This window comes from Hydra vulgaris, chromosome 09 (genome assembly GCF_038396675.1).
Source record: "Hydra vulgaris chromosome 09, alternate assembly HydraT2T_AEP".
In the NCBI taxonomy this organism is placed as follows: Eukaryota; Metazoa; Cnidaria; class Hydrozoa; order Anthoathecata; family Hydridae; genus Hydra; species Hydra vulgaris.
The window spans coordinates 29,119,345-29,146,478 of record NC_088928.1 but is presented as its reverse complement, the minus strand read 5'-3'; the positions used below and the strand labels follow the sequence as shown (position 1 = coordinate 29,146,478).

General features: G+C 30.4%; 3 protein-coding genes across 7 annotated transcripts in view; 1 reads left to right on the top strand and 2 right to left on the bottom strand.

Moving 5' to 3' along the window:
- Positions 1 to 1,405: 1,405 nt before the first annotated feature.
- On the bottom strand, positions 1,406 to 6,700 carry LOC136085389 (uncharacterized). The gene has a single exon (XM_065806691.1). It carries the CDS (start codon positions 6,698 to 6,700, stop codon positions 1,406 to 1,408), a length of 5,295 nt encoding a protein of 1,764 aa, XP_065662763.1.
- A 6,327-nt stretch (positions 6,701 to 13,027) lies between these two features.
- The window catches only part of LOC101240163 (homeobox protein ceh-31), a 32,924-nt gene continuing 18,817 nt past the window's right edge, over positions 13,028 to 27,134 (top strand). The window contains exon 1 of the mRNA XM_065806411.1: positions 13,028 to 13,468. Within this exon, the coding sequence (XP_065662483.1) occupies positions 13,144 to 13,468 (325 nt within the window). The 5' untranslated portion in view covers positions 13,028 to 13,143. The remainder of the gene's footprint in view (positions 13,469 to 27,134) is intronic.
- LOC136084689 (uncharacterized) lies at positions 19,874 to 27,065 on the bottom strand. 5 transcript variants are annotated; one of them, XM_065805247.1, is made up of 6 exons: positions 26,558 to 27,065; positions 25,569 to 26,032; positions 22,616 to 22,851; positions 22,244 to 22,442; positions 21,304 to 21,594; positions 19,874 to 20,200 (listed from the first exon to the last, which is right to left on the bottom strand). In XM_065805247.1, the coding sequence occupies exons 1-3, from the start codon at positions 26,640 to 26,642 to the stop codon at positions 22,783 to 22,785; spliced, it is 618 nt and encodes a 205-aa protein (XP_065661319.1). In that variant the 5' UTR covers positions 26,643 to 27,065; the 3' UTR covers positions 19,874 to 20,200; positions 21,304 to 21,594; positions 22,244 to 22,442; positions 22,616 to 22,782. The 5 variants fall into 5 exon arrangements, with proteins under 5 accessions (XP_065661319.1, XP_065661317.1, XP_065661318.1 ...); XM_065805248.1 differs by lacking the exons at positions 19,874 to 20,200; positions 21,304 to 21,594 and adding an exon at positions 21,602 to 22,073; XM_065805245.1 differs by lacking the exons at positions 25,569 to 26,032; positions 26,558 to 27,065 and having other exon boundaries at positions 22,616 to 22,786.

The following is a 27,134-nucleotide window of genomic DNA, read 5'->3' as shown; positions in this document are numbered from 1 at the left end:
GCCTCAGAAACAATGATCCGTGGTTCAAACCCCACCTCTGGGCAAGTTTTGCCACATCGGTTAGAAAGGAGGCGTGACCTTCCTAATAAATACTCATCCGTGGTGCTCTATGATAAGACCGTAAGTATATTTTGCTGCTAATCCAACTAATGCTTAACAGTTATGGGAAGCTATTCAACAAGGATGGTATCCAACACCCGTAAAAAATATCTGCGCTAGTTGACTCAAGGATAATATTATCATAAACTTATTTTAAAAATTTTTATGTTAACCTGTTTAATGTTTAACACCAATTGTTATTTTTCTCAAATTTCAGATAACACTGCTATTTTAATGATTGCAAATTTTTTCAATATTCTTGTCCTAAAACTACTATTGATGTGTTTTTATTTTATTTTATTAGAATAAAGTGTCAAAATAAATATAATAACATTTCTTGATATAAATATATATATATATATATATATATATATATATATATATATATATATATATATATATATATATATATATATATATATATATATATATATATATATATATATATATATATATATATATATATATATATATTAGACCAATTCGAAATTGTATATAAAAAAAATAATTGTTGAACTTTATTTGGGCTACTCTTTGATTTGATGTGGTTTGTGGTCAGGAAAATTAGTTCAAAATTGCAAACTTAAATAATGTGTTTTATGGACAGCTCAATTAACTTTACTTTTTAACAGTTTTTAGCGAAATTATATAAAAGTTAAAAAAAAAAAGATAATTTCATACTACAATTATTATTTTAGATTTAATTGCACAAAAACTATGGGTTTTTTTTTATCTAGAAATAACAAAAGTACATTTTTACAAGTTTTTAATAAAAATTTTTTAGTTTATTTTTTATAAAAAATTATTATTTTTGAATATATATATTATTTTGATTCTTTTGAGTACCATGTTGACCTAGTTTTATAGAACTTTTTTTTTTTAATTTTAGGACCCCATTGAAAAGTAAACTTAATTGAGCTGTTACTAAATATTGTAATAATGCTTTGAAACTTTAATGATTTACTTTTTTTATGAATTAACAACATTTAAACATTTGTGGGGAAATTTTTAATACTTTCCCTGAGACACTAATGATTTCACTCGTTTATCAATTTTATTTTATTTTCATCTGACTGCGAATAAATTATTTACAAATATCACCCTTTTTATATAAAGTTTAGAACCACAAAATAAATAAACTTAATTACAAGTAATTACGTTGGCGTAATTTTCCCATACCTCTACGAAGACCACATCATTTCAAATACATTAATGTTTATATTAAGAAACAACCGCTAATTGTTGTTAGTATCTTGGAAGACGTAATTCACCACACACTCCCCCGATTAAAGCTGAGACTTCGGCTTTAATCAGCCATCTCGTCTTCCATGATGGAACTGATTATTTGTCGTGCATTTAATTTCGCCTGTCTTGGTTCTCTTTTCAAGGTATCCTCTTCGGCCTTGGTTTCTAAATTCTCTTCCGATTCGATTCCGCTTTCTGCCCCACACCCCATTTCCAAGTCGCACACCAACTGAATTGGTCGTTCAATTACATAACCATTTCCAAGACGTATTTTAAAGCCACGAATAACTCCATCCTTCCCCTTAATGTTGTTTTCAATTCGACCAATGTTGAGAAGAGCCTTGTCCTTCACATCGTCTTTTATGAGTACCATACTTCCGACCTCTGGGAGTTTCACGTTACCTCTCTTTTCCCTTACTTGTTGTCGTTCTTCCATTGCGTGCACGTACTCGTTCATCCATCTTTTCCTTAAGTGATTCTTACAACTTTTCACAAACTTGATTCTCCGTAATGCGCAATCATCCCTTGTTATTAAATCGATATCTTCTTCAAGCAAAACTGCCGGTCTACCCCTCATTAATACATTTGGTGTTAATACTTGCTTATCGAATTGGTCACCTTGATAACAAAGTGGTCTATTGTTCATAACGCATTCCACATCCAGCAATACTTCTTCCAATTCAAAGAAGTTTAGGATGCCTTTCCCAATTGTTTTTGACAAACTTTTCTTCATTATCCCTATTAATCTTTCAAACAAACCTCCCCACCATGGCGCTCTTGATAAATTAAACCTCCATTTTATGGCTGTGGTAGCAAGATAGTTTGCGAGATTTTCATCCTTCTTAAGTGTTAGTAACCACTTCCCTGTTGCCACAAACGTTTTTGCGTTATCACTAATCATCATTTGTGGTGGTCCTTTTCTTACAACAAACTCCTTTAAAATTCTCTGAAATTCTCCTGCCGTTAGGTCATGACAAAGTCTAAGGTAGACAGCTCTTGTACATGCGCATGTAAACAGTGCAACATAACATTTTTCAACCAACTTCCCTTGCGCTTTATACTTTAGCGGACCGGCAAAATCAACACCTGTAACCGTAAACGGTTCGATATTTTCAGTTCTAAAACGTGGTAACATTGCTCTTGTTGGCGGTAACAGCGGTTTCACTCTATATCTCTTACATAGATTGCATTCACGAATGACCTTCTTTACAGCAACTCTCAAATTTGGTATCCAAAATCTTTCTCTAATGCTACTCATTGTATCTCCTACTCCCCCGTGTAACGTTTTCGCGTGATGATACTCAATAATTTTTAGAGTTAGTTGAAAACCTTTTGGTACAAATATTGGATTATACCCAGAGACTTTTCCATGACACCTCCAAAGCTGTTTTTCATCCTGTTTAAGTTCCACATTGGACTTTATCGCAACAGCTTCTTGTAGTAACTTAAGATTCACCAACTCCGCTTCTATCATCTCTTCAGCATTCAGTGGTCCTGTTATTTTTTCTTCATTCCGACAATTGTAAATAAACCTTTTTATGAAAGATGATATTCTTATGATTTTCCAATACTTGTGTTTACTCAATATTTCCTTAAATATATGAAGTCCCTTTATTTCTTCTGTTGCCATACTGACGTTCTCTCTTAAATGAATAGTTTCACATAATGCGTTCGGCGTTTCAAATATTTCTGGTTGAATTGGCCAATTTTCTTTGTGTTTTAACCATATAGGTCCATTGAACCACAAACTTGTTAGTTTCTCAGGACTTACTCCTCTTGATCCAAGATCACTTGGGTTTTCTTTTGTTGGGACATAAAGCCATTTTACTTCTCCATTTAATAATATCTGTTGAACTCGGTTCCTGACAAATTGTGACCAACTGCCCCTTTCTTTTAACCAATAAAGTACTGCAGTACTGTCAACCCAATGATATACTTCAATAATATTATACTTGTTCAATGTCTTCCTAACGTGATTCATTAACTTGCTCAAGGTGTGTGCTGCTACCAGCTCCAGTCTAGGAATACTAAGATCCCTTGGTGCGATCCGTGCTTTCGCTACAAGTAAGTTACTGGTTTTCGAATATCGGTGGCTCACTGCAATGTAGATGCATGCACATACTGCTGATTTACTTGCATCTGAAAATCCATGGAGCTCCATTTCAATACTTCTTTCAGACAGAACGCTCCGCGGAATTGAAATAGTTCTTTTAATTCGTATTGCCTTGATCCAGGTCTTCCATTCTTCTGAAAGTTCATATGGAATTTGTTGATCCCATCCGAGTTTTAACAAGCATAGCCGACTGTATAATATTTTTCCAGTGATTAAAATAGGTGCACTAAATCCCAATACGTCAAAAACACTGTTAATGGCGGATAGCATTTTCCTTTTTGTTATCACTTCTTTATCTCCACTATTGATGCAAGCAGTAAAGTCAATCGATAGTTGATCCGTTTCTTTGTTCCAAGGAATCCCAAGTATTTTTGTTGATTTGCCCTCAGCGTTGCTTTCCAATTTGCTCACGTTGCTATGCCATTTGTGCAGCTGGAACCCAGCTTTCATTAAGATTTGCGTTGATTCATTTTTAAACCTGATAAGTTCATCTTCCGTTTCTCCACCTGCTTGTATATCATCGACATAAGTATCTTCTTCCAAAGCAAGCACCGTTTTAGGATAAATGTCCTTGTATTTTGATATATGCTTTTTAATGGTAGCACCAAGAATGTAAGGGCTTGAACTTGAACCAAAAATCACCCTTGTAAATCGTAAATCCGTTAATTCCATATTCTTCAAGTCCTTATACCAAATTAAGCGTTGTGCGTCTCTATCCATTTCGTGTATTCGAATTTGTAGAAACGCCTTCTTCACGTCAGCTAAAACGCAGAGTTTATTCATTCGATTTCGTACGAGTATGTCAAAAATTATTGGTTGCAGCGATGGTCCCACTTCTAGACAGTCGTTTAATGAAGGTGACTGAGCGTCTTTTCTAGCTGAACAATCATAAACAATTCTCATTTTTGTTGACTCGGCATTTTCCTTGACTACTGCTTGATGAGGAACGTAGTGAATAATTTCTCCCGTAGGTTTTTCTGGTGCCATTTCCAATATTCCCTCATTGATCTGTTCCATCATTATTTCATTATACTGTTCTAGTTTTTTAAGTTTTTTCAATCGAGTCGTCACACTTCCCAATCTTTTAAGAGCCAGGTTTCTGTTATTTGGTAGTTTAACAACACCCTTTTTCCACGGCATTCTGGTTTCATAGAAACCTTCTTCGGTTTGATGCAGTTTTTCGCTGAAGTCTTGGTGGAACATTGACTCACTATTTGTGTCCGATAATCCAAGTACTTCTAAACTACACATTTGCTCAAACTCATCACGACCAGTGTTCAATAAGAAACTTCTCTCAATACCTGAACTAAATTGTGTTCGTCTCCCAGAAAGAGTCCATCCCAACATCGTTAATTCGGCTCCGGGATCTTTATCCGGATTTTTTCCGAGAACTACCGGTTCCGTGGTTTTTATTCGCTGATAATCAGCCGCACCGAGTATAATGTGAACAGGTTGAAGTTCGTCACTCCCTTCATCATCGCTAAATTTCAGCCTCCTTAATTTTGCAAAATGCTTCTTAACATCCTTGATCATCGGATTCGGTAAAAAGGTGAGTGTTTCCTTTTCTGCGTTGGCGCATTCGACTTTGATGCTAAATTCCGGTATTGTCGTTGATTCTAGCGTAACCTTATATATTTCCACACGCTTGTCCACAGTTCCATAGAGCTGTTCAATACTTTTATATTCCTTTCGTGTAGGTTTCAACTTTAGTTTTGTTATCAAATTCGTACATATATAGGAACTTCCAGCACCCGTATCCAACATTATCCTTACTTTTTCACCATTTACTTTTGCGATCACTGTTGGGTGAATAGTTGTGCTTGCATTAAGCACCGTTCCCATGTTTTCTTTTTTATTTTCAATGTTACCATCCATTGTTGCGTTCCTATCTTGACAAATGGACGTGTGATGTTTTTTGTTGCACTTTCTGCATCCTCTTGATTTACAATTTACCGCCGAGTGTCCGTAACCAATGCAGTTATAACATAATCTTTTGTTTGTTAAAATCTCCCTGCGTCTTGCAACAGTTAGTACTTTTGTACAATCTTCGCTTTTGTGATTTTGTAACCCACAGTAGACACATCCATGCTTTCCACTAGTTGCCCTGGTTTCTTTGTCATAAAGACTGCCATTGTATTGTTTAAACGTAGTGCTTCGATGTTCATAGGGCCTTGACTGAACGTTCGTGTTCTTTTTATCGCCCTTTGTTTGTTCGTCGCTTGAGTTAAAAGTTGAGTTCAACGGATTCCTTTCAATGTACTTTTGCAACTTTTCGACAAGTTGCTCCAGTCCCCATTCTCCCCATCCATCATCGTTTTGTGTAAGTATTTCACGAACTGGTCCAAGTTTATCCATCAATGAATACACGAATGATTGAGCCGTTTGTAGTTTCTGCATAGTTTTCAATGTTCGTACAGTTCTTGCAAGCTTGTTGTAAAAGTCGTGAACTTCTTTGATTTTGTACGAGCTATGTATAGCCGTCAATCCTTCCAAATCTTTAATCAATGCTTTGTGAACCCAAATATCTTTTCCGTAAGTTTCTTGTAGTATGCGTTTAGCTTCATCGTATCCTTCCAACGAATGAGGTAAACCAAGTATATCCTCCCTGGGCTTTCCTTCGACAAGTTCCAGCAAGTAGTTGAATTTGCTGATGTTCGATATGTTTGAGTTGTCAACTTCTACCGTGAATTGATTCCAAAATCGCAACCAGTCTTTATAATCGCCATTAAATTTTGTAATTGTGTACTTTTGAAGTTTGACAGATTGTTTAGTAGCTTCGTTTTCGTTTCCAAGAGATTTACGCAATGTTTCTTTCATTTTTAGTTTCTTTAAATACCATTCTTCTTCGATTTGAAGTTTTCTCAATGAGGCTTGTTCTGCTTCTTTTTGAATCGTTAACTGCTGTTCCACTATTTGTTTTTCATACTCAAATTTTCTGACGCATTCGTTTTTATTTATCGAATCCAACTTGTCCACCATTTTGTTTTTGATTTCAATTGCTGCTTCTACTTCCATTACTGGTTTTGAAAGCCATTCTTCAACTGAATCGATGCTTTCGCCGTCGTCAAGCATTTTCCTGGTCAGCTCATCCTTTGCCATTTCAAATCTTCCCAATAAATTTGTTATTTTGTCCAGCGCCAAGATTATGCTTGATTTGTCGCCATTAATCGTGTTGCGTTCTATGTTTTTAATGTTTATTCTTATCATGCTGACTTCTCTTTGGTAAATTCGCTCTTGGTCCATTCTTTACTAACTCGTAGGTTTCGTAGGTCCTGGCAGGGTCGCCACCTTTTAGTGTGGGGAAATTTTTAATACTTTCCCTGAGACACTAATGATTTCACTCGTTTATCAATTTTATTTTATTTTCATCTGACTGCGAATAAATTATTTACAAATATCACCCTTTTTATATAAAGTTTAGAACCACAAAATAAATAAACTTAATTACAAGTAATTACGTTGGCGTAATTTTCCCATACCTCTACGAAGACCACATCATTTCAAATACATTAATGTTTATATTAAGAAACAACCGCTAATTGTTGTTAGTATCTTGGAAGACGTAATTCACCACACATTTAGCCACTTAATTATTAAAAAATATATTTTTTGAACTGGTCTAATATACCACCTCATTTAACTTGCTGGTAATTGCTGAATATGTAGCCAATCTTCTTTCTTTCGCTTTTTTTGCCGGCTTTCTCTTATTCTTTGGTGTTATTTTCTTTTTTTGATAGTTAAATGAGGTGGGAGTAAATGTAGCAACAATCACTGACGATGTTTGGATGGCGATGTTTGAATGATGATGTTTGGATGACGATGTTTGAATGACGATGTTTGGATGACGATGTTTGGATGACAATTTTTGGATGACGATGTTTGGATGACGATGTTTGGATGACGATGTTTGGATGACGATGTTTGGATGACGATATTTGGATGACGATTTTTGGATGACGAAGTTTGGATGACGATGTTTGGCTGACGATGTTTGGATGACGATGTTTGGATGACGATGTTTGGATGACGATGTTTGGATGACGATGTTTGGATGACGATGTTTGGAGCATCAGAAGTAGAAGGCTAGCACAAAAGCAAAAAGAGTAAAAAAAGAATCGAAGAATCGAAATCAAAAGAATCGAGTAGTTTTACTGTTGAAGACTGGAAATTGGAAAGTCATTACAAAACAAGAATTTTTTTACCCTAATTTCCAGTGTTTGTATTTTGTGATTGTTTTTATTCTATTTTCTCCAGGTATGCTTCAGCGACTCAAAAGGCTCAATAGTGAAATAGGCCAATGAAAAATTCCATGGAGATTTATAATTCAGACAATTAAAATTCCTTCTAAAGTTAAGTTTTGGTCGGTAATTACTGGAAAAGATTTAAATCAATAGTACATTGTGTATGGAATATTTAAACCGGACCAATACAAAAAAGTCATTAAAATCTTTTTATCTCAATTGAAATCTTTTACCTCAATTGAAGAAGTTTCCAAATAATCAGAACAAAATATTTATGGAGCCCCCCATGCCACGCTTCAAAATCCATTAAAAATTATTGGTTTCTCCAAAAACTTCACCTTTGGATTGGCCAGGGATCTGCCTAGATCTAAACTCCATAGAAAATGTATGGGAGCTATTAAAGAAAGAAATTTTGCTAAAAAAAGTAAAAATTGGACCCAATTCATTAAAAAACTTATTTGGCATTTTGACCTTAATGCTCATTTGAAAGAAATGGCTTTATATTGCATTTCTAGGATGCCGAATTGTCTACGTGCAGATATAAAAAATAAGGGAGGATCAATAAAATAATAAAATTCGGTAAAGCAGTTTTATTTCAATCATTATGATTGGTTGAAATTTGGACAATTTTAAATTGAGTTTTATCAAAGACAAATTAACCGATTGTAATGATTCTCTTTTCATAATTAATTTTTATTTCAATAAAAATTAATATTGTCTTAACTTTACGACGTGCAAGTAATTTACTTTTATGTGAAGTTTTTTGTGAATTTTTTCCATTATCTCCACAAATTTACTTTGCGGCATTTTTTTTGTAGCATTAATCCATAAATCTCAAAAGTTTTTAACACTATTTTCACATTTGCCTCTTTTCTCCAATATTCTCCTCACGCCCTGTAAGTTTCAATAACTCGCTGCTCAGGACAGTTTGGTGGATTAGCATCCTTTGGAACAAAATTGACTCTTTAATTCTTATGCCATAGTATTATTTTTTTAGAATAGTGGATTGATGCCAGATCTGGCCAAAATAATGTTGATTATTGGTGCTTTTTAATTAAAGGAAGAAGTCGATTATTTTTGTTTTTTAATTAGACGAGGAAATTGTTTTTTCAAGCTCACATAAAGCGAAAGCTTTATTGCATTTAAATTTCGTAGCTAAATTTTGTCGTGACTGAGTCTAATTTCGATGAATTGAGTCGACTATTAATTTTGCCTTCTTTTTGGAAATAAACTTTCCACCACTACCTGATTTTATTTTGTAGTTTTGTTTTCCTTATAACATTTTATAATATTTTCAACAGTTGGTTTTGGAACTTTACGTGTTTTTAAAATCACGTAATATGAGAATGATGGATTTTCTATGTAATATTTCAAAAAATTTTTCGATTTTCTGACTCTTTACTCAACAATGCAAAAAAAAAAAAAAAATAAAATAAACAAAACTACACTCACACACAAGAAAACTAATTACGTTAGCATCATTATAAAAAAATCATAACAATTGATTAAGTGGTTTTTGAGAAAGCTCAATTTAAAATCGTCCAAATTTCAACCGATCATGGTGATATACAAGTTATTCCATAGTTTATACAAAATTGATTTGACAAATGGATTCAGTTAATAAGTAATTATTTTGTAATGAATATTTTTAAAAACATCTTTATAAACATTAAACAAAATTATAAACATTAAGTAATTATGGCTATTTTTACAACCATACACAAAGCATTATTTATTATAAACATAAAGTTCGTAAATGTTTAATAACACTGATAAACAAGCTGTGGAAATCTAGTATGTCATTTATATATTCTAATGTAGTTTTTAGCGCTGATTTCAAATCTGAAAACATTTTTTTTGTATCACGTCAGGTTTTTGAAATATTCGTAAAGTTGTATTTTTTTTTTACTAACTATAGAAATATATATTTTATAAATTGTTTTTACTAAACATAGAAATATTTTTATTTTTTGTTATATTTTATTTACTTTTTCAATTTATTCTAAAAAGGTTTACATAGTTTCATCATTATTTAAATTTAAATTGAATTGCAAGGTAATATTATGGCTTTCAGAGGCTGTATTAATTCAAAAGATATATTTTATTATGTCTGCGGTTATCTAACAGACAAATCTCATCGGAAAACTTTGCACAATTTCTAAAAAAAGCGTATGAATTATATTTTGATTCAAAAGTAGATTTGGATAAGACTTGGGCACCAAACTTTATCTGCTCAGCATGTGCATGCAACTTATGTGGTTGGATAAGAAAAGCAAAAAAGAACAATCGTTTTTCAGTTGGTGTTTCGATGATATGGTGGGAGTCAAGCAACCATACCCCGGATCGTTATTTCTGTTCTGTAAATATTGCTGGATTTTCACATAAAACTCGATTGCCTGTTAAATATCCTTAAGTGGCATCAGTTTCAAAGCCAATACTTCATAATCCTGCCACTTTGCCAATACCTACTGCACCTACTGAATATAATATCGATATAGAAATGTTAGACGAATTTCAAATTGCGTCTTCTGTCAGTAGATGACTCTGATTACAACCAGCTTGACGAAAACGTCCATTTTATTTATAATGCGTAACTTTGCGATCTTGTGCGAGACTTGGCGCTGACAAAAGGCCAAGCTGAATTACTTGGATCTCGACTTCAAGAATTTAATCTATTGGCACCAGGTACAACAATTTCTAAATTTCGAAACCGTCATAAAGAATTGGTAATGTTTTTTCAGTTAATTAGAATATATGTTATTGCACAGATATTGAGAATCTTATGAAAAACCTTGGCATGGAACTTAATATAGAATCATTGAGATTATTCATTGATTCATCAAAGAGCAGTTTAAAAGCAGAATTTCTTAATAACGGAAATATATATGCGTCTGTACTGATTGCATATTCTGCCAATCTAAAAGATACATACGATACAATATTGCTCCTATTAAATAAAATTGATTATGGTAAATATAACTGGAGAGTATGTGGTGGTTTAAAAGTAATGACAATTCTCATGGAAATGCAAACAGGCTACACAAGGTATTGTTGCTTTATATGTAAATGGGACAGTAGAGATAGAAAGCAACACTATATAAAGAAGGATTGGCCAATCAGAGATAGAATGCAGCCAGGAAATAAAAATGCCCTTCGATTGCCATTAGTTAAACGTGATAAAATAGTTATGCCGCCATATCATATAAAATTAGGACTTCTGAAAAATTTTGTTAAGGCGCTACACAATGACTCAGAGTCGTTTATGTACTTACTTAACAAATTTCCTAAATTGAGTGACGCTAAGATAAAAGAAGATATAATTATAGGTCCTCAAATAAAATAGATTTTTACTGACATCAACTTTGAAAATTTATTTAGTGGAATTGAAAAAAATGCATGGCTGGCATTTAAATCTGTCCTTGCAAATTTTATCGGATATAACAAGTCTGTAAATTTTGAAGATGTGGTTAAAAATTGCATAAATTTTGAGTAACATGTTGCATCCCAGTTCTCTTTAGGCAAAAATTTGCCTATAGAGATATGGGGTGCAACATTTCCCTCAAAGTTCATCTGTTTGATTCGCATCTTAATTTCTTTCCAGAAAACCTTGGTTCTGTAAGCGACGATAATGGTAACCGCTTTCATCAAGATACAATGGTAATGGAGTCGCGTTATCAAGGTCGTTGGAGTGCAACAATGTTAGTGGATTACTGCTGGACATTTCAACGCGATTTGCCGAACGATCGTCACAAGCGTAAATCCAAAGCCAAAAAATTTAGACCAGACAATATTTTTAATATTAAACTTTATTTTTAAAATAAAAAAATTGTGTTTTTATTTGTCTTTAATCGAATTTAAAAATAAAAAAAAAGTTTATATATAATACAATTATAGTTAAAAAAACTATTTTTAGAATTTAATTAGCTACGTTTTAAATTTATAATCACGAAGTTAAACAAATTATTTAAAACAATTATAATATGTTACTTAGGTTATAAAAAACAAAAACTATTATTAAAATCATGATATATTAATAACTTAAATTGCTTAAAATTATATTAAATAATACATGTAAATCATTATAGTAATATGTCACTATAAAGATTTCCATGTATTATATTATATTAAAATTGATTTAACATGCGTAAATGCGTTATCTCAAAAACTGAGGGTGATAGAAAGGAATGGTTTGCATATTTGAAATCAGCATATTTAATTTTTCTTAAGAAACCACCTAGCTAACTAGATTTTCACACAAAAATTTTATTTGTTTATCAGTGTAATTTTATATCTTTTAATAAATGTTATATTAAAAATAAACCTATATTGCGCCAATAATGTTATAACAATATTGTTAAAAATGTTGACGTTTGATATTTGCGTGATATATAAACTTTTTCCAATTTACTATCCAATAATGCACTAAAGTTTATTTATATATAATAATATTTTCTTGTGATGCAATAATTTTTATCTATAAAGCTTACTAAGAAACTTATGTTTACTATTTTTTTTATTTTATTTTTTTATAAATATACTTCTAAATGTAGTTGTATTTGAGACTTCATAATATTAGCGAAGTAAAAGTTGTCTTATTCTTAATTATAGATGCATTATGCTGTTTGAATAAATCAATACTTACCCTCAAATTAAAAACCTCTAGGTTTTTTCAAAAGATAACAACTGTTTATAAGAGAAAATTTTATAAGCAGATAGCTGATACTGACAAAAGATATACTTTGGTCGTCAGTTTTACGTCTAGGGAAAACTATTTTTTGTACAACATTAATGTGTCTTAGCACACGAGTCTTCACAGAACAGTTAAATTTCAACAGAACACATTAAAAACAAAAAATATTTAAAAAATACATTAGAAACAGAAAGGTGAAAGCTTTTTTTTAAACAGCGGGAGAGGGGAGGTGTCATAAGCATATTAAAAAAATTAAAGGGTTTTAATAAAAATAAGATATGTCAATAATTATTTTAACTAAATGTTTGGATTTTTTGAATAAAAAATATTTGAATGACCTTACAACAGCATAAATTCTTTTTTGGGGAAAATCATATAATAAAACATAATGTTGATAAAATAAATAATTTGATTATATTTACATTAAATATTTTTACGAACTAATCTATTTAACCAGGTATAATCAAATAATTTTAATGCTAACAGATTGTCTAAGGGTTTAGTGTTTTCAGCCTATAGTCAGTCACATACTGTTTGATCTATCATTCCCTGTTGAAATCAATAAACAACTTCAGAGGCGGCGTTTGTTTAAAAATTATCATTGGTGTTCAATGAAAACTTTGGTAAAATTCATAAAAGTAAACTTAAATTTAAAATTATTTTAAACTTCTTTGCAATGTTTTATAAAAAAAATTTTACTTATAATAAACAATTTGGTTGAGAATATTTTAAATATAAATGTAAGAAAGTAAATAATGTATTGTCAAGCAAACTTTAAGTCTTGTGAACTCTCTTTAAATTTTCAACAACAGTTAGAAAACGAAAATCTACATCAGCAGCACATTTATTTTCAAGGACGTTCTAATCAACTGCATAGCCATACTGAAGAGTATTACCACCAGTGCTACTGTTATGAACATTTAATTTCTAATATATCATGTAATCAAGCACATCATCCGAATCACTTCATTTTTTATGGTAAAGAAAACACAATGCACAATGCTAATGGTTCGTTTAGCGTCAATGAAGATCATTTATTACCATTATTAAGTTATAATAAAGTTCAAGACGGCGATGAAAGTAAGTAAAGTAAGATAAAGTAGCAAAAATATTTATATAAATATTTTTAAAAGATTAGTCTCAAAAATATATAAAATATATTAATAATAAAATTAACTTTAATATTTTATAACAACTACAGTTTTTCACAACTTTTTTTTTTGCTTATATCTTATTTTGTATATTATTTGTGCAACGTTCCCATGATCACGGTCACGACTACAATATCACGGCTACAGGTGTTAAAAAATTTTAGATCTTCTTGGGGCACCTAAAACAAAATAATTAAGGAAAAAAAAAACATTTTTTAACATTAAAAATATAAAAAGCGTTTAATATAAAACGTGCTTTATTGTCAATATGATCATACTGACAATAAAAACACGTTTTATTTTAAAATTTTAAACTTCATGATCTTAATGGCAATAAAGCAGGTTTCATTTTAAACGCTTTATATATTTTTCAATGTAAAAAACAGTTTTTATTTTCTTAAATATTCTGTTTTAGGTGCCCCGAAAAGAGCTAAAATATCTTTGCGAATTGCGATTGGAAGTTCACACGCATCAAACCTTGGGTCTATTGCTTTTAAAGCAAGCTCTCTAACCGTTATGTAGATTTGTATTCTTCAATCTATAGAAAATCTAGATTAAGTGAGTGACCTACAGTGACAGATCCAGGGGGATCTGTCACTGTAGGTCACCCACTAACTATATTAAAAATAACTATACTAATCTGCTCCATATATTGGGTAACTATATTAAAAATAACTATACTAATCTGCTCCATATATCTCTAGGCTAACTAATAAATTACTCACATACACAGCTTTTGTAATATATTTCATAATATTATGTATATTTTTATATCAATTTTAATTCTTATTTTCTTATTTTTATTTTGTTATTTTTTAATACACAAAATATTTTACACAACATTAAACATATAACTATTTCACAATTATTAGCCAACTAAAAACAAATTAATAATATTATTAACCTAACTACTAATCAATTTCCGTCCCGTAACGATCTAAAATACAAATGTAAACCGTAACGTCCACTAAACAAATCGTAGCAAAATTAAACTTTTACTACTTGCCTGATGATTGTGATGACACATGAAACTCAGAGTTGCAATATTAAATTATATTATAAACATTAGCATTTAGCTAATTCCTGGTACTGCGGGTAACAGTAACATATATATTATATATATATGTTACTGTTACCCTATATATATATATATATATATATATATATATTACAATTATATATTAGACCACAGTTATAAAACAAAAACTACTTAGCCGGGACAGTATTTTTTAAAGTCGATAAAATTAATTTTAATTTTGAAGCTCTTGATATTTTGGCATTAACAACGTCAGACGGCAAGTTTTTTCAAATATTAACAACCCTGAGTGAGAAAGAGTATTTGCGGACATCGAGTTTACACTTTAGAGGTCGTCCATAAAGTACGTGCGCTCAAAGGGGGGAGGGGGAGGTCTTCAAAAAGCGTACGAAAGCGTATGAGGAGAAGGGGGGGGGGCTTTAATTTAAAAGTACGTACTTCGATTTTCTAATTTATCACAATTAACCAGCTAATTAATAGAAAAGTTAAAATTCTGACTAAAGATGCTAGTTTGCCAACATAAAAAGATGTATGGTAAAGATGTGTATGCATAGAGTTTCCCTCTATGCACACACATGTATGGGCGTCCGCAGGATTTTTTGATGTTCCAGATAGGACACTTTCACACATTGTGCAAACTCCAAACTTCAGTAGGTTTATACCTATGTCAATAAGAAAGCCTTGCAAAAAATTGGGATAGCGGAAGCCTGGGAATAAAAAATCCCTAAAACGCTTGCCCCTCTGTCCAAATGAGAGGGCACTAATGTAAAATTTTCAAATTTACTATCTAAAACTAAAGTTAATTTTATTGACAGATTTTAAATTTCGTAGAAAAATTTTGTAAATAGCAAAAGTTATGACTATGCAAGTTTTCAAGCACACCCCACCCCCTCCTAAAAAAAATGTAATTGTAAAGTTGGTGTAAATTTTGCATGGTCATACTTTTTGTAATTATAAAGGGTGGTATATGTGCTCATGCATACATGCCACCCCTTATATACTGCATGAAAAAACGTCTGCCTTAAGTATAGTCTATTTTTATTTGATTCGTCATTAAAACAAAAAAAAATATAAAAGGGATTGACTGGAAATCGAACTCCAGTCTCCGCTCCCGTGGCCTATAACACTAACCTCTCGGCCAAGCGAACACAAGGAAGAATGTAATTTAACTTTACTAAAATTAATATTTATATACATTTAAAGATGTTTTTAAATTGGGATCCTGTGCAACAAACAAAAGGCTTTGGGTTTGTATGAAGCCTCTAAGGTATCTCCTCCACGCGTAATTTTTAACACCTATACCCCCCCACCCCCCGTATTGTCAAGCGTAATTTTAAGTCGGGACTTAAAATTACGCTTGACAATACGGGGGGGGTTTAGGGGTTAAAAATTAAAATTTCGACCTTTATGGACGACCCCTTAGTTTGCGTAATTTGAATTTGTGACCTCGAGTGTAAATATAGTTATAATTTAAAAGTAACTTGATTTATTTAGGCAAACTAAATTGTTCAGAATTTTTAATATGTAAGCATGTCTTCTTTAAGACGACGAATTTCTTGTAGTTCAAAACCAAGAATTCTAAGTCTAATAAAATGTTAAAAGTTATTTTGGTTTGCAATTCTCTTGTTAAAACGCTCTGCACCATTTCTACTGCTTTGTTCATTTAAATGCGGCTTGGGGACCAAACCGGAGAGCAATATTCTGAGATCGCTCTTGTGTAGTTAGTGTAGGTTTTTACGATAACACGTGGATCGTGACTTTTAAAACATTTATGAATTAAACACCCTCGAATGCTTAATGCGCGGACGATATTTGAAATATGATTGTTGTAATTTAAGTAAGAATCCATGCTCACACCAAAATCTTTTAGGTTTATATATATATATATATATATATATATATATATATATATATATATATATATATATATATATATATATATATATATATATATATATATATATATATTGTTGTTGCATAATTTAGTACTAAAAATACTAAACTCTTGATCGTTGTAGAGTGCTCAATATTTACGAAAATATATATTTTTTCAAAAACAGTGTGTTTTATACTTAAATTTTAGAAAATTTTAGAAAAATGTGATAAATGGGATAAATTGATAGAATGTGATAATGAAAAAAGGTGATAATGATAAAAATGTGATAAATTGATAGAATGTGATAAACTGGTTCCGAAAAATTGATGATAAACACCTTTGTAAATTTTCAGTATTGGACTTAAATAATTTTTGTCCGTCAATTGATGAAAACATACTAGGTAGCGCAATTGCCTTCGCCGAACAATATATAATAATAGACGAGCAAAGCAAATCTATTATACGTCATGCAAGAAAATCTTTCATTTGTAACGGTGACATATCATGGATTAAGAAAAGAGCAGGATTGTTTGATGTTACCATGGGAGCCTATGATGGCGAGGAAGTTTGCGAACTAGTTAGGATTTTTCTTTTAAATCAACTTTTGCAGTTTTACAACAAAAATGATTTCGGTTTTTATTGAGATGACGGGTTAGCTATTTTTAAAAACAAAAGCGGCCATCAAATGGAACAAATAAAAAAGCATGTCGTTCAAGTTTTCAAACGTAACAATCTCAACATCTCTATCAATTACAATCTTAAAATTGTTAACTACCTTGATTTAACTTTTAATCTTACTCAAAATTCATTTCAACCATATTGTAAGCCTGAAAATAATTTAAGTTATGAACATACTGATTCTTACCATCCACCTTACATAATAAATAATCTTCCAAAAATATCGAGCTAAGATTGTCCGCCAACTTATCAAGTGAAGTTATTTTTAATAAACCGACACATCTTTATGAAGACGCATTGAAGCAATCGGGATACACTTATAAGTTGGCATATAAACCAAGTATAAAAAATGTTTCAAAAATAACCACAAACGAAACATAATCTGGTACAATTCTCTATTTCGTAAAAATGTTACAACCAAAATTGGTCAACGCTTATTAACAAGCATTTTCCTAAAAACCACAAAATATTTAACAGAAACACAATTAAGATAAGCTACTCCTGTATGCCAAACATCAAATCTATTATCAACTCACACAACAAAAATATTTTATATGGTGATGTAAAATTATCAGAAAAAGCCTGCAATTGCATTAAAAAATCCCTTTGTCCACTGAACAACAATTGCTTATCTAACAACATCGTTTACCAAGCCACCGTAAGCTCAAATAAACCTCAATACAACGATAAACATACATTGGAATAAGCGAAACCTCATTTAAGCTACGTTATGCGAACCATCTAAAATCCTTTAACATAAAAAAATACAAAAACGACACTGAGTTGTCTTAGGAAGTATGGGAATTAAAAGAAAACAATTTTACAACTTCAATCAAATGGAATATCATTAAACGCTGTAAATCATACAATCCTGCGTCAAAAACTTGCAAGCTTTGTTTAAACGAGAAATTCGAAATATTATTTTACAAAGGAAACAATCTGCTAAACAAAAGAGGCGAATTAGTTTCAAAATGTAGACACAAAATTAAGTTTCTCCTTTCATTATTTGATAGCGGGGATTAGTTTTCCAGTACGTCTTCTTGTACTATAACGTCCGAACTAATTCTACCGTATATATATATATATATATATATATATATATATATATATATATATATATATATATATATATATATATATATATATATATATATATATCAGTTATATACATAGTTTTATATATATATATATATATATATATATATATATATATATATATATATATATATATATATATATATATATATATATATATATATATATATATATATGTTATATACATAGCTTTTTATATATATATATATATATATCAGTTATATACATAGTTTTATATATATATATATATATATATATATATATATATATATATATATATATATATATATATGTATATATATATATATCAGTTATATATATATATATATATATATATATATATATATATATATATATATATATATATATATATATATATATATATATATCTATATCAGTTATATATATATATATATATATATATATATATATATATATATATATATATATATATATATATATATATATATATATAACTGATATACACTCTTACGAAAATCGGTTTTTCAAAAAACCAAATTTGGTTTTACGGCTTGTCCCATTAAACGAACCAAATTTGAATATCTAGAAAACAAATTTATTCTGGTTTTACAGAAAACCAAAATATTTTGGTTTTCTGAAAAACCAATTTGAATATTCAGATAATCAAACTAAGTTGGTTTTCTAGAAAACCGACGCTATTTGGTTTTCTGGGTAATCAAAATTGGTTCGTTAATTGGGACAAGCCGTAAAACCAAAAATTGGTTTTTTGGCAATAACGATAAAAGTAATATTTTATGTCAAAATGCTTAACACGAAACGCAATTTTCACATTTATGATTATTTTACAAAACTTAACTTCATGAGTTATGTTTTGCAGAATAGAAATATTCGGCCAGAGATTTCAATTTAATACAAAAACTAAAGTTTAATAATTTATTACACACTAAAAAATTATGCTGTTATATTTAACAAAAATATAACAGCATTGGGATACGATATAACAGCATAAATGGCGTTATTTTGTGTCATTATTGTGTTATAATGCTGTTATTTTTTTCAAAAATGCTGTTATATTTATTTAAATAACAGCAAAATGCTGTTATTTAAATTTAAATAACAGCAAAATGCTGTTATATCGTTATCCAATGGCGTTATATTTGGTGTTATATTCGAAATCCAAGCTAACAGCATAATATGCTTTTTAATATGTTTTGTTTTTATTAAAGTAAAACCTAAATCATTTATACACTTAATTATATAATTAATACCAATTATCTGATGTATTTAACAATCTTTCAATGCTAATATTACTAGTAAGGCATAAAATACATACTATAAAATATTTTTAATATATACAATGACGAAAGAAATTCATTTTAACATAATTGTAAATAAAACACCATAAACCATTTCATATCAATGATCTATTAATAAATCTGGTAATTTATGTAACTACTTAAACCAAACATTAGTTTTTATATTTTTAAATATATGTCAAAAAATACATTATCAAAACTTTACAAAATCAGTTTATTATTTTTTATTATTTCGAAGAAAGCTTTATTTCCCAACTTTTTTTTTAAAGTAACAACTTAAATATAAAATTATAAGTAACAACAATAAGTAACAACTTAAATTAAAAATATAAAATAAAACAATTTATAAAATAATAAAGTTAATAACTAGTAATCGCATTCAAAAAATTAAGTTAACTGTTTAATATAAGAGAAAGTCTTCTTTGATTTTTTTTCAAAGCTTTCATTTAGCAACATCTCATGGAAAAGGCCCATCAGTTGTGAAAAGGAAGATGGATACGATAGATCTAACAAATAGTAAATGCTAACAATAACGCATAAAACCTCTTTAATCGTCCGTAAATCTGTGCTAATCATTTCGCATCCTGATCTACTGTGAACGCCATATTGTGTTGAGTTGAAAAGAACTTGTGGACCATACTTTGCAGGTATCTTTAACTCATCGACCAGATCGTCAGACTTAAAGAAATCAAATTTTAACTATAAAAATTACCGGAAATTTAATTTAATTCAGGTTTTTTCCAAATAGTTTTAAAGCAGGGATTAGAACTCCGACCTAAATTGGGGGTTCTAGAACCCCGGGGTTCTGGAACTCTGACTGTAAGGGGTTCCAGAGAACTGGTTCTGGAACCCCTATTGCAAAATGGGTTTCTGAAAGCATTGGGGTTCTAGAACCCCATAAGCCGGGGTTCTGAAACTAAGGTTCTGGAATCTTTCTGCGTCCCTGTTTGGGCTAACCACTCTTGAATTTTACAGGACTAGCTGTATATAATATTGCACTAATATTACATATAATAGCTGTATAATATACATAGCTGTATAATGTATAATAGCTGCATATAATCAAAGGCAGATCCAAAATATGTAGTACGAGGGGGGAGAACGAATTTAATTTCTTATTATATGGTGAATCCGGACAACTAGTAATGAGGGGGGAGGGCGATTTTCAGGTTTAATGATTTGTACCCTAGCAATCACACAGTTTAAAATTTGCACAACATAATATTAAAATTGATATTTTATCTAGACAGCTTAACTAACAATGGAGAGTGATCGCCCCATCGCCCCCACCCTATGGATCCGCCTGTGTAGATAATAGCATGATATTACATTAAACTACATTATAAATAAATGAGCGGATACATTTATTTGGCACCTTAGAGTATCTTTAGATTTATTGTCAGTCCTAATTTTATATCATACTTTAAACAAATCTCACTCCAATTACTATTTTTAATTTTTAGTAGGGGGAGGGGGGTACTTCAAAAACATAAGTACTATTTAGGGTGGAGGCGATCTTAAAAGTATGCATGGCAACAGGGGGAGGGTCAAATTTCAAAATTTTTGGCATACATACTTAATGGACGACCCCTTATTATAAATGTATTTATCCTAAGTTTATACTGAAATGTACATCATCAATAAACATTTGTAATAAACAAATAAATTCTAGATTAGTTAGATATATAAATGCAAAAAAAATGTAGACCTTTTTATAACTTCATTATATGAAATCATTAAAAAGAATTGAATAAAACCATAAAATATTTCATTTTACTTACTTCAGATTTCTTAAACAACAAATCCTTTGCTTTTTTGGAACCTAATTTACATTGTAAAACAAGCAAACTTTCAAGGTGATTAGAAGATCCTGCAAAAGCTTTAGTAACAAAAAATGTACATGATTCTTCGATGAAACTGTACTGTGGGTAAAGGCGCTTAAACTCAGCAATTATTAAACAGGGAGCCAGCGACAATCGAATCGGAAGTTTTTCATATATTTTCGGTGGAAAAAGATTTCTATTCAAAATTGCAAGAACATTGATCGATGGTTTTGATTTTAGTAGTTCATTCTATAAAATTTAAAAATTAAAATACCTTAAATTCTAAAACAAACAATGGTGCACATAATCACTTAGCCAACTAAAAATTATTTATTATAAAATTGTATAAAATAACATGCCATGATGCATGGTGCTAAGGTATGTATATCACACTTTATAAAATTTCTTTATATATTATACATTAAACAATCTTATTTGTAATGCATTTTTGATCGTAAAAAAAAGTAATTAGTAAAAAAAAAAGTATATAATAATTAGTAAAATATTTCAAGTAGTAAGTGACCGGGCCCCTGCTAAAAATAGAGCTTTTTACAAACCCTGCCTTTGCTAAACAAACAAAATTTGCAGGGGTTACTAGCTGTTACCAGCCACTGAGAGTTCTTAAGCTGTATTAGAAGAGAGATCTTTTTCAAGCTCAAATGTCCTCTCCAAGGTCCCCCTCCCCTTCTCCTTCCCTGAAGTCTTTTGGAGTGCAACATAAATTTTACCTAAAAATGATATACTTATAGGATTTATCAATATAAATGCAGCCCTGGCTATGTTTTGTCAAACCTGGACCCGGTCAAATATCAACCCCAATCACTTACTAATTTAAAATATTGCTAATCATATTGCTGTCCAAATTAAGTTTGCATAATAAATAAACTAAAAATATAACCTCAACTTCAAGAAGAAGCTGCTCTTCTGAAAGCACTGGTTCAGCTTTAGATATTGAATCCATAATATATGGAGACTTTTTAGGTTTTGAAACCTGTTGAAATTGTCTAATTTTTCATTACTGTTCCATTTGAAGTTGGATGAATTTTAGTCCAACATTGTTGCCTAATTATGTTTGAAACCTGTCTTAGAAGTGAATCCTAGGAGAATTTATTTTTCAAAACTATGGAATAGGTATTTATGTAATCTTAAGGGTACACAAACAAACACCTATTCAATACAACCACAACAAAATATGCATGTATTATAAACATAATTTAAAAAAGTATTGTAAGGTCGTGAAAATTTATTTAATTTTTAAAACAATACTTACCCAGTGTTCCAAGCAGTTAGGAAAATTAAAAAGAAGCGTTGACTTAAGTTTAGAAAAAAACTCTCTCCAAACCCATGGATCATTGTCGGAAGGAAGAACAACTTGGCAATACTGAAGTATACTATTTTTCAGCTCCTTTTTCAATATGTCATTTGTCAAGACATTGTTTAAAAGTTTGTAATCAAAAAAGTCCTCAGGCGAGCAACTTCATCTGAATCAAAAGGAATTGTGGAAATCTGAAAAAATATTAACACAGTAAAATGTCAGACATAATAAATATTATAGCAAAATGTGTGATAATTAGCTAAATCCCAGTGGGCAATTGTTCAAATGGTTTTTAAAATTTAAACTTCAAGGTGTTTCATGGTGGTATATTTAAAACCAGGCCTTATTACAAACAATAAATAACAAGACATTGTTTATAATTAGGTGTAGAAAAATTTTCTATGCATCAAGTTAGCTTTAGCGCATAAAAAACATACTAGTCTTATGAATGTCCTTGTTGTCATACATAATTTGTAATCAAATTTTCAAGTCAAAAAGTTTTACATTGTCTCATGTATGAAAGAATCATGTTAGACAAAATTTGCCAAAATTTATAAAGATAGTCAAAAAATAAAATAAATTGCCAGAGTACTACAAATGTTTAGTAATAGATTTTGATATTTCAATTTTTCTGAACATATAAGAAAGAGTAAAATATATATATTTAAATCTGAATTTCCTTTGAACGTTTATTTGAAGAATATTTTCATATTTTTAAACATGTATCTGCTGTAAAATCTAAAAAATTAACAAATTAATATGTCCATTAAAAGGTAAACTCATGCATATATCAAAAAAATTTAGATTTGGCACTGCTAAAGGAAAAATATTGATTCTGCCATTTACAGAACTTGAAGAATTATAATATTGGATGACGCACCAAGGAAATATCAAAGTATCTGGATAAATGCCAACTTGTTCAGAAGATTCACAACATATCAAGTATGCTGAGTGGGCTTGTACTATAAGTTTAGAGCATTTAAAAGCACGTTTGTCATTTTCTGATGATATTGAAAGGATTTTGTAGAATATCAACTTTTCTTCATGTAAGCATGAAGTAATATCACCAATCTTGTAAATTATGCCATTTATTTTAACAGAAATAATAGATCCTTTTTTAAACTTCAACTCGTCCACTTGTCCATATACATCACCACGTCTTTCCCCTGCTGCATTAAAAAAATTGCTTGTGGTATTGATGATCATCGTTTTACATGCTGAATAAGGAATGTTCTTGAAATTGAAGTGACGAAAATTCTTCACAATCTGATGTTTTCTTTCATAAGCCATTCACATATGTTCACGTAGAGGCCCAAACTGTTCAGCTTGAGCAGAGTAGTGGATAAGGAAGTGTAACTTTGGAATTAATTTATCAGGATACAAATACAAAAATAAGCGATGATGATCTTGAATTAATGCTTTTAAATCCGATAAAAAAAGAGGAGTAACAACAGAAGATAAACAAAGTTGAAGCACCTGAATAAGTTTTGACAAACAAATGAAATGGACATCGGTTTGACCCATGTGCTCTAAGATAAAAAATGATATAATACGAGAAAGAGTCAAAGTTTTGACCACTGCCAAAACTACCACGAATCTGCATTGAGGTATGGATCATATTAGGCTTTTCAATACCAATAGCATAGCTAAACCCTTGCAGCCAATCATTTATTTCTTTTAAAAAATTGTTCTGAACGGCATACAACAAAAATAACTCTAACTGAAGCGGAATGAGACCTTCCAACAAATCATGCATAGGATCAAATAAAAGCTGTTTTGTCACATCAAATCCCGGAATGTTTGACAGTATACTTTTTGAAACAATGCCCTAGTATTTAGACCATTTTGATTTATCAGCTTTGCTTAAACCAGAGTTTAGTTCAGTCAAACGTATCATATGTTCAGGAGCGTTGCGAATACTGCATTCTTCATGGTTAGAAAAATCTTTCATTTGTTGTCTGGTTGAGTTACAACTTCTGCAACAGCGCAATGTCTTTTCACTAAAACCTTCTTTAAAACCTCCAATTGCATTTGCAGAAAGAGAGTCACCTGAGAAGTATACTACTTCAACTGTAATTATTTTGGAAACACCCCTAACTTTAATTACGATTCCATTTTCCAGCTGGCTTATGGAGGAAATAAAATCGCTAAAAAGAATACTGTAAAAATATTTACTTTTACCCATTTAGTAAGAGTAAAAATTAACGGAAAGATAGAAGATGCTCTACCACGATACAATGAAGGGATGTTTAAGATTTGAAAGTAAAATACAAACATTTTTTGCTTTTTACGCGCCTTTCCTAAAGGATTTGTTATTCCAAGGTCATCACAATATATTCCAATTTTCATGTGGTTTGTGTCTCCATTCACAGCTGTAAAGTCATTTTCCTGAGATTGTAATAGGAAAGACAATATTTCAATGAAAGGAATTATACAACCTTGCTTATTCAGACCAACCACTTTTGCAATTGGAGTCTGTAAATTATTCTTATAATACTTTTCTCGTAAATATTGTGTTGACAGTTTATCACAAGTAGCTTTTAAAGCCTCAATGTCAACATTTAATACAGAAAGCATCTCCTTTAAGTTACTGAAAATTATGTTTAAAACATTTTGAGCACATCTGTGCTTTCCTTGTAAATGTAATGCCAAAGCTCCTAAATAATCTTCATTAATTTTTGTGTTACCAATTTGATTCACAACATCGTTTTCAACTTCATTTTCAATAGTTAATCTGGTTAATGGAACATTTTTTGGAATGCTTCAGGAAACCTGAAAGACTTTTAAATTTGGACAAACAAATTTCACAAAAAACGGCTGCTTGGTTGCCATGCAGTTTTAAGTGATGAAGCATAAAACTATAAGTTGAAGTTTTACAATAACAAACAGAATAGTTATAGTTTATTACCTTTCGTGGTGTCTTGGGTGTGTTTGGAGATGAAGATGAAGAAGTTGATGAAGATATTTGTCTTACCGGAGGCTGAACAACATTAACACGACATTCTTCAGCCATATATTGTGCAACTGATGTAGATAGTTGACTTACCGGAGGCTGAACAACATTCACATGACATTCTTCAGCAATACATTGGTTTTCAAAGTTCCAATTTATTTTACTCGATGGTACAACAAAATCTACGTAATCATTTACAATAGATGAAAATTGGCATAACGGTGATGATTGAGCTGTGTCAGCCTTATTTAACTCTAAACTAACTTGTTGAGAGTTTAAAATATCAACAAGTTGTGGAGCTTGAATAGTAAACTCTAAATTTTGTTCGTTGAGAAGAGCAGCAAAACTACTAGCATTTACTTTACAGCTATACTTACACTTGACTTCTTCAATCATGGGCAAATTGAAGGTTTCACGAACTAAAACATAAAATAAAGTAAACATAGCTTAACATCATTGACAATTTTTTTTTTTAGTATGATATTTGAATTATTGATATGATATTTGATTTCAAATTATCATACTAAAAAAGGAGTGATTAATTTTTTGGTGCTATATATTTTTATTTTAACAATTTGAAAAAAGTTACAATGTATTTTTAGATTTTGATTTGAAATGATACAACAACACTTAACTTTATAATAACATCTTAACATGTTATTATAAAAGCAAGTCAAGTGTGTTTGATTTGATGTTACTACTAATAGTAGTAAATACTAATAATAGTAGTACTATTGTACCATTTTGAATCTAAATTTTACATAACAAATAACATTAAATTAAAATGTTAGTTAGATAAGATGCATGAGCATATTCTAAGGATAACTTTTAATTTAAATCAAAAATCTTTAATGATACAATGAAATAAAATGATTAAATTTTAATAAATTTTCACAATATCTCATGAGATGACTATTGCGCTCAATACAATAAAATAAACCTACCAGCTGCACAAAAATCCAAAAAATTACTGCTGCTGGCAATAACTATTTCAGCATTTTCTTTAAAAATAACTTTAATTGCTTTCATTTTTTTTACTTTTACCACCTTGTGCTACCACTTTAGAAACTAATTCGACAGTTTCTAAACTTCTTATTTGAATATGCCAAAATGTGCACATTTTGGCATATTTAAATAAGAAGTGCTGCCATGGCAGCATTGCAATTATATTTTCCTGATATATTTGCTGTCACGTGTGACATCAAATATAACAGCAAGTATAAATGCAAAACTATCAGTAAAAATAATAGCAAATATAACAGCAAATGTCTTTAAATATAACACCATAACATAACAGCATAACATAACAGCAAATATAACACCATTATAACGCCAAAACTGTTAGGTCTCCTCGAATCCGTGAATATAACAGCATAAATAACGGCATTAAAGAATCTGCGTATATAAATGCTGTTATAATGCCGTTAGTTTTTTTAGTGTGTACCATATATATACTTTTGATATGTATTTATATATATTATATAAATAAATGGTGTTATATAAATCGTATTCTATATAGAA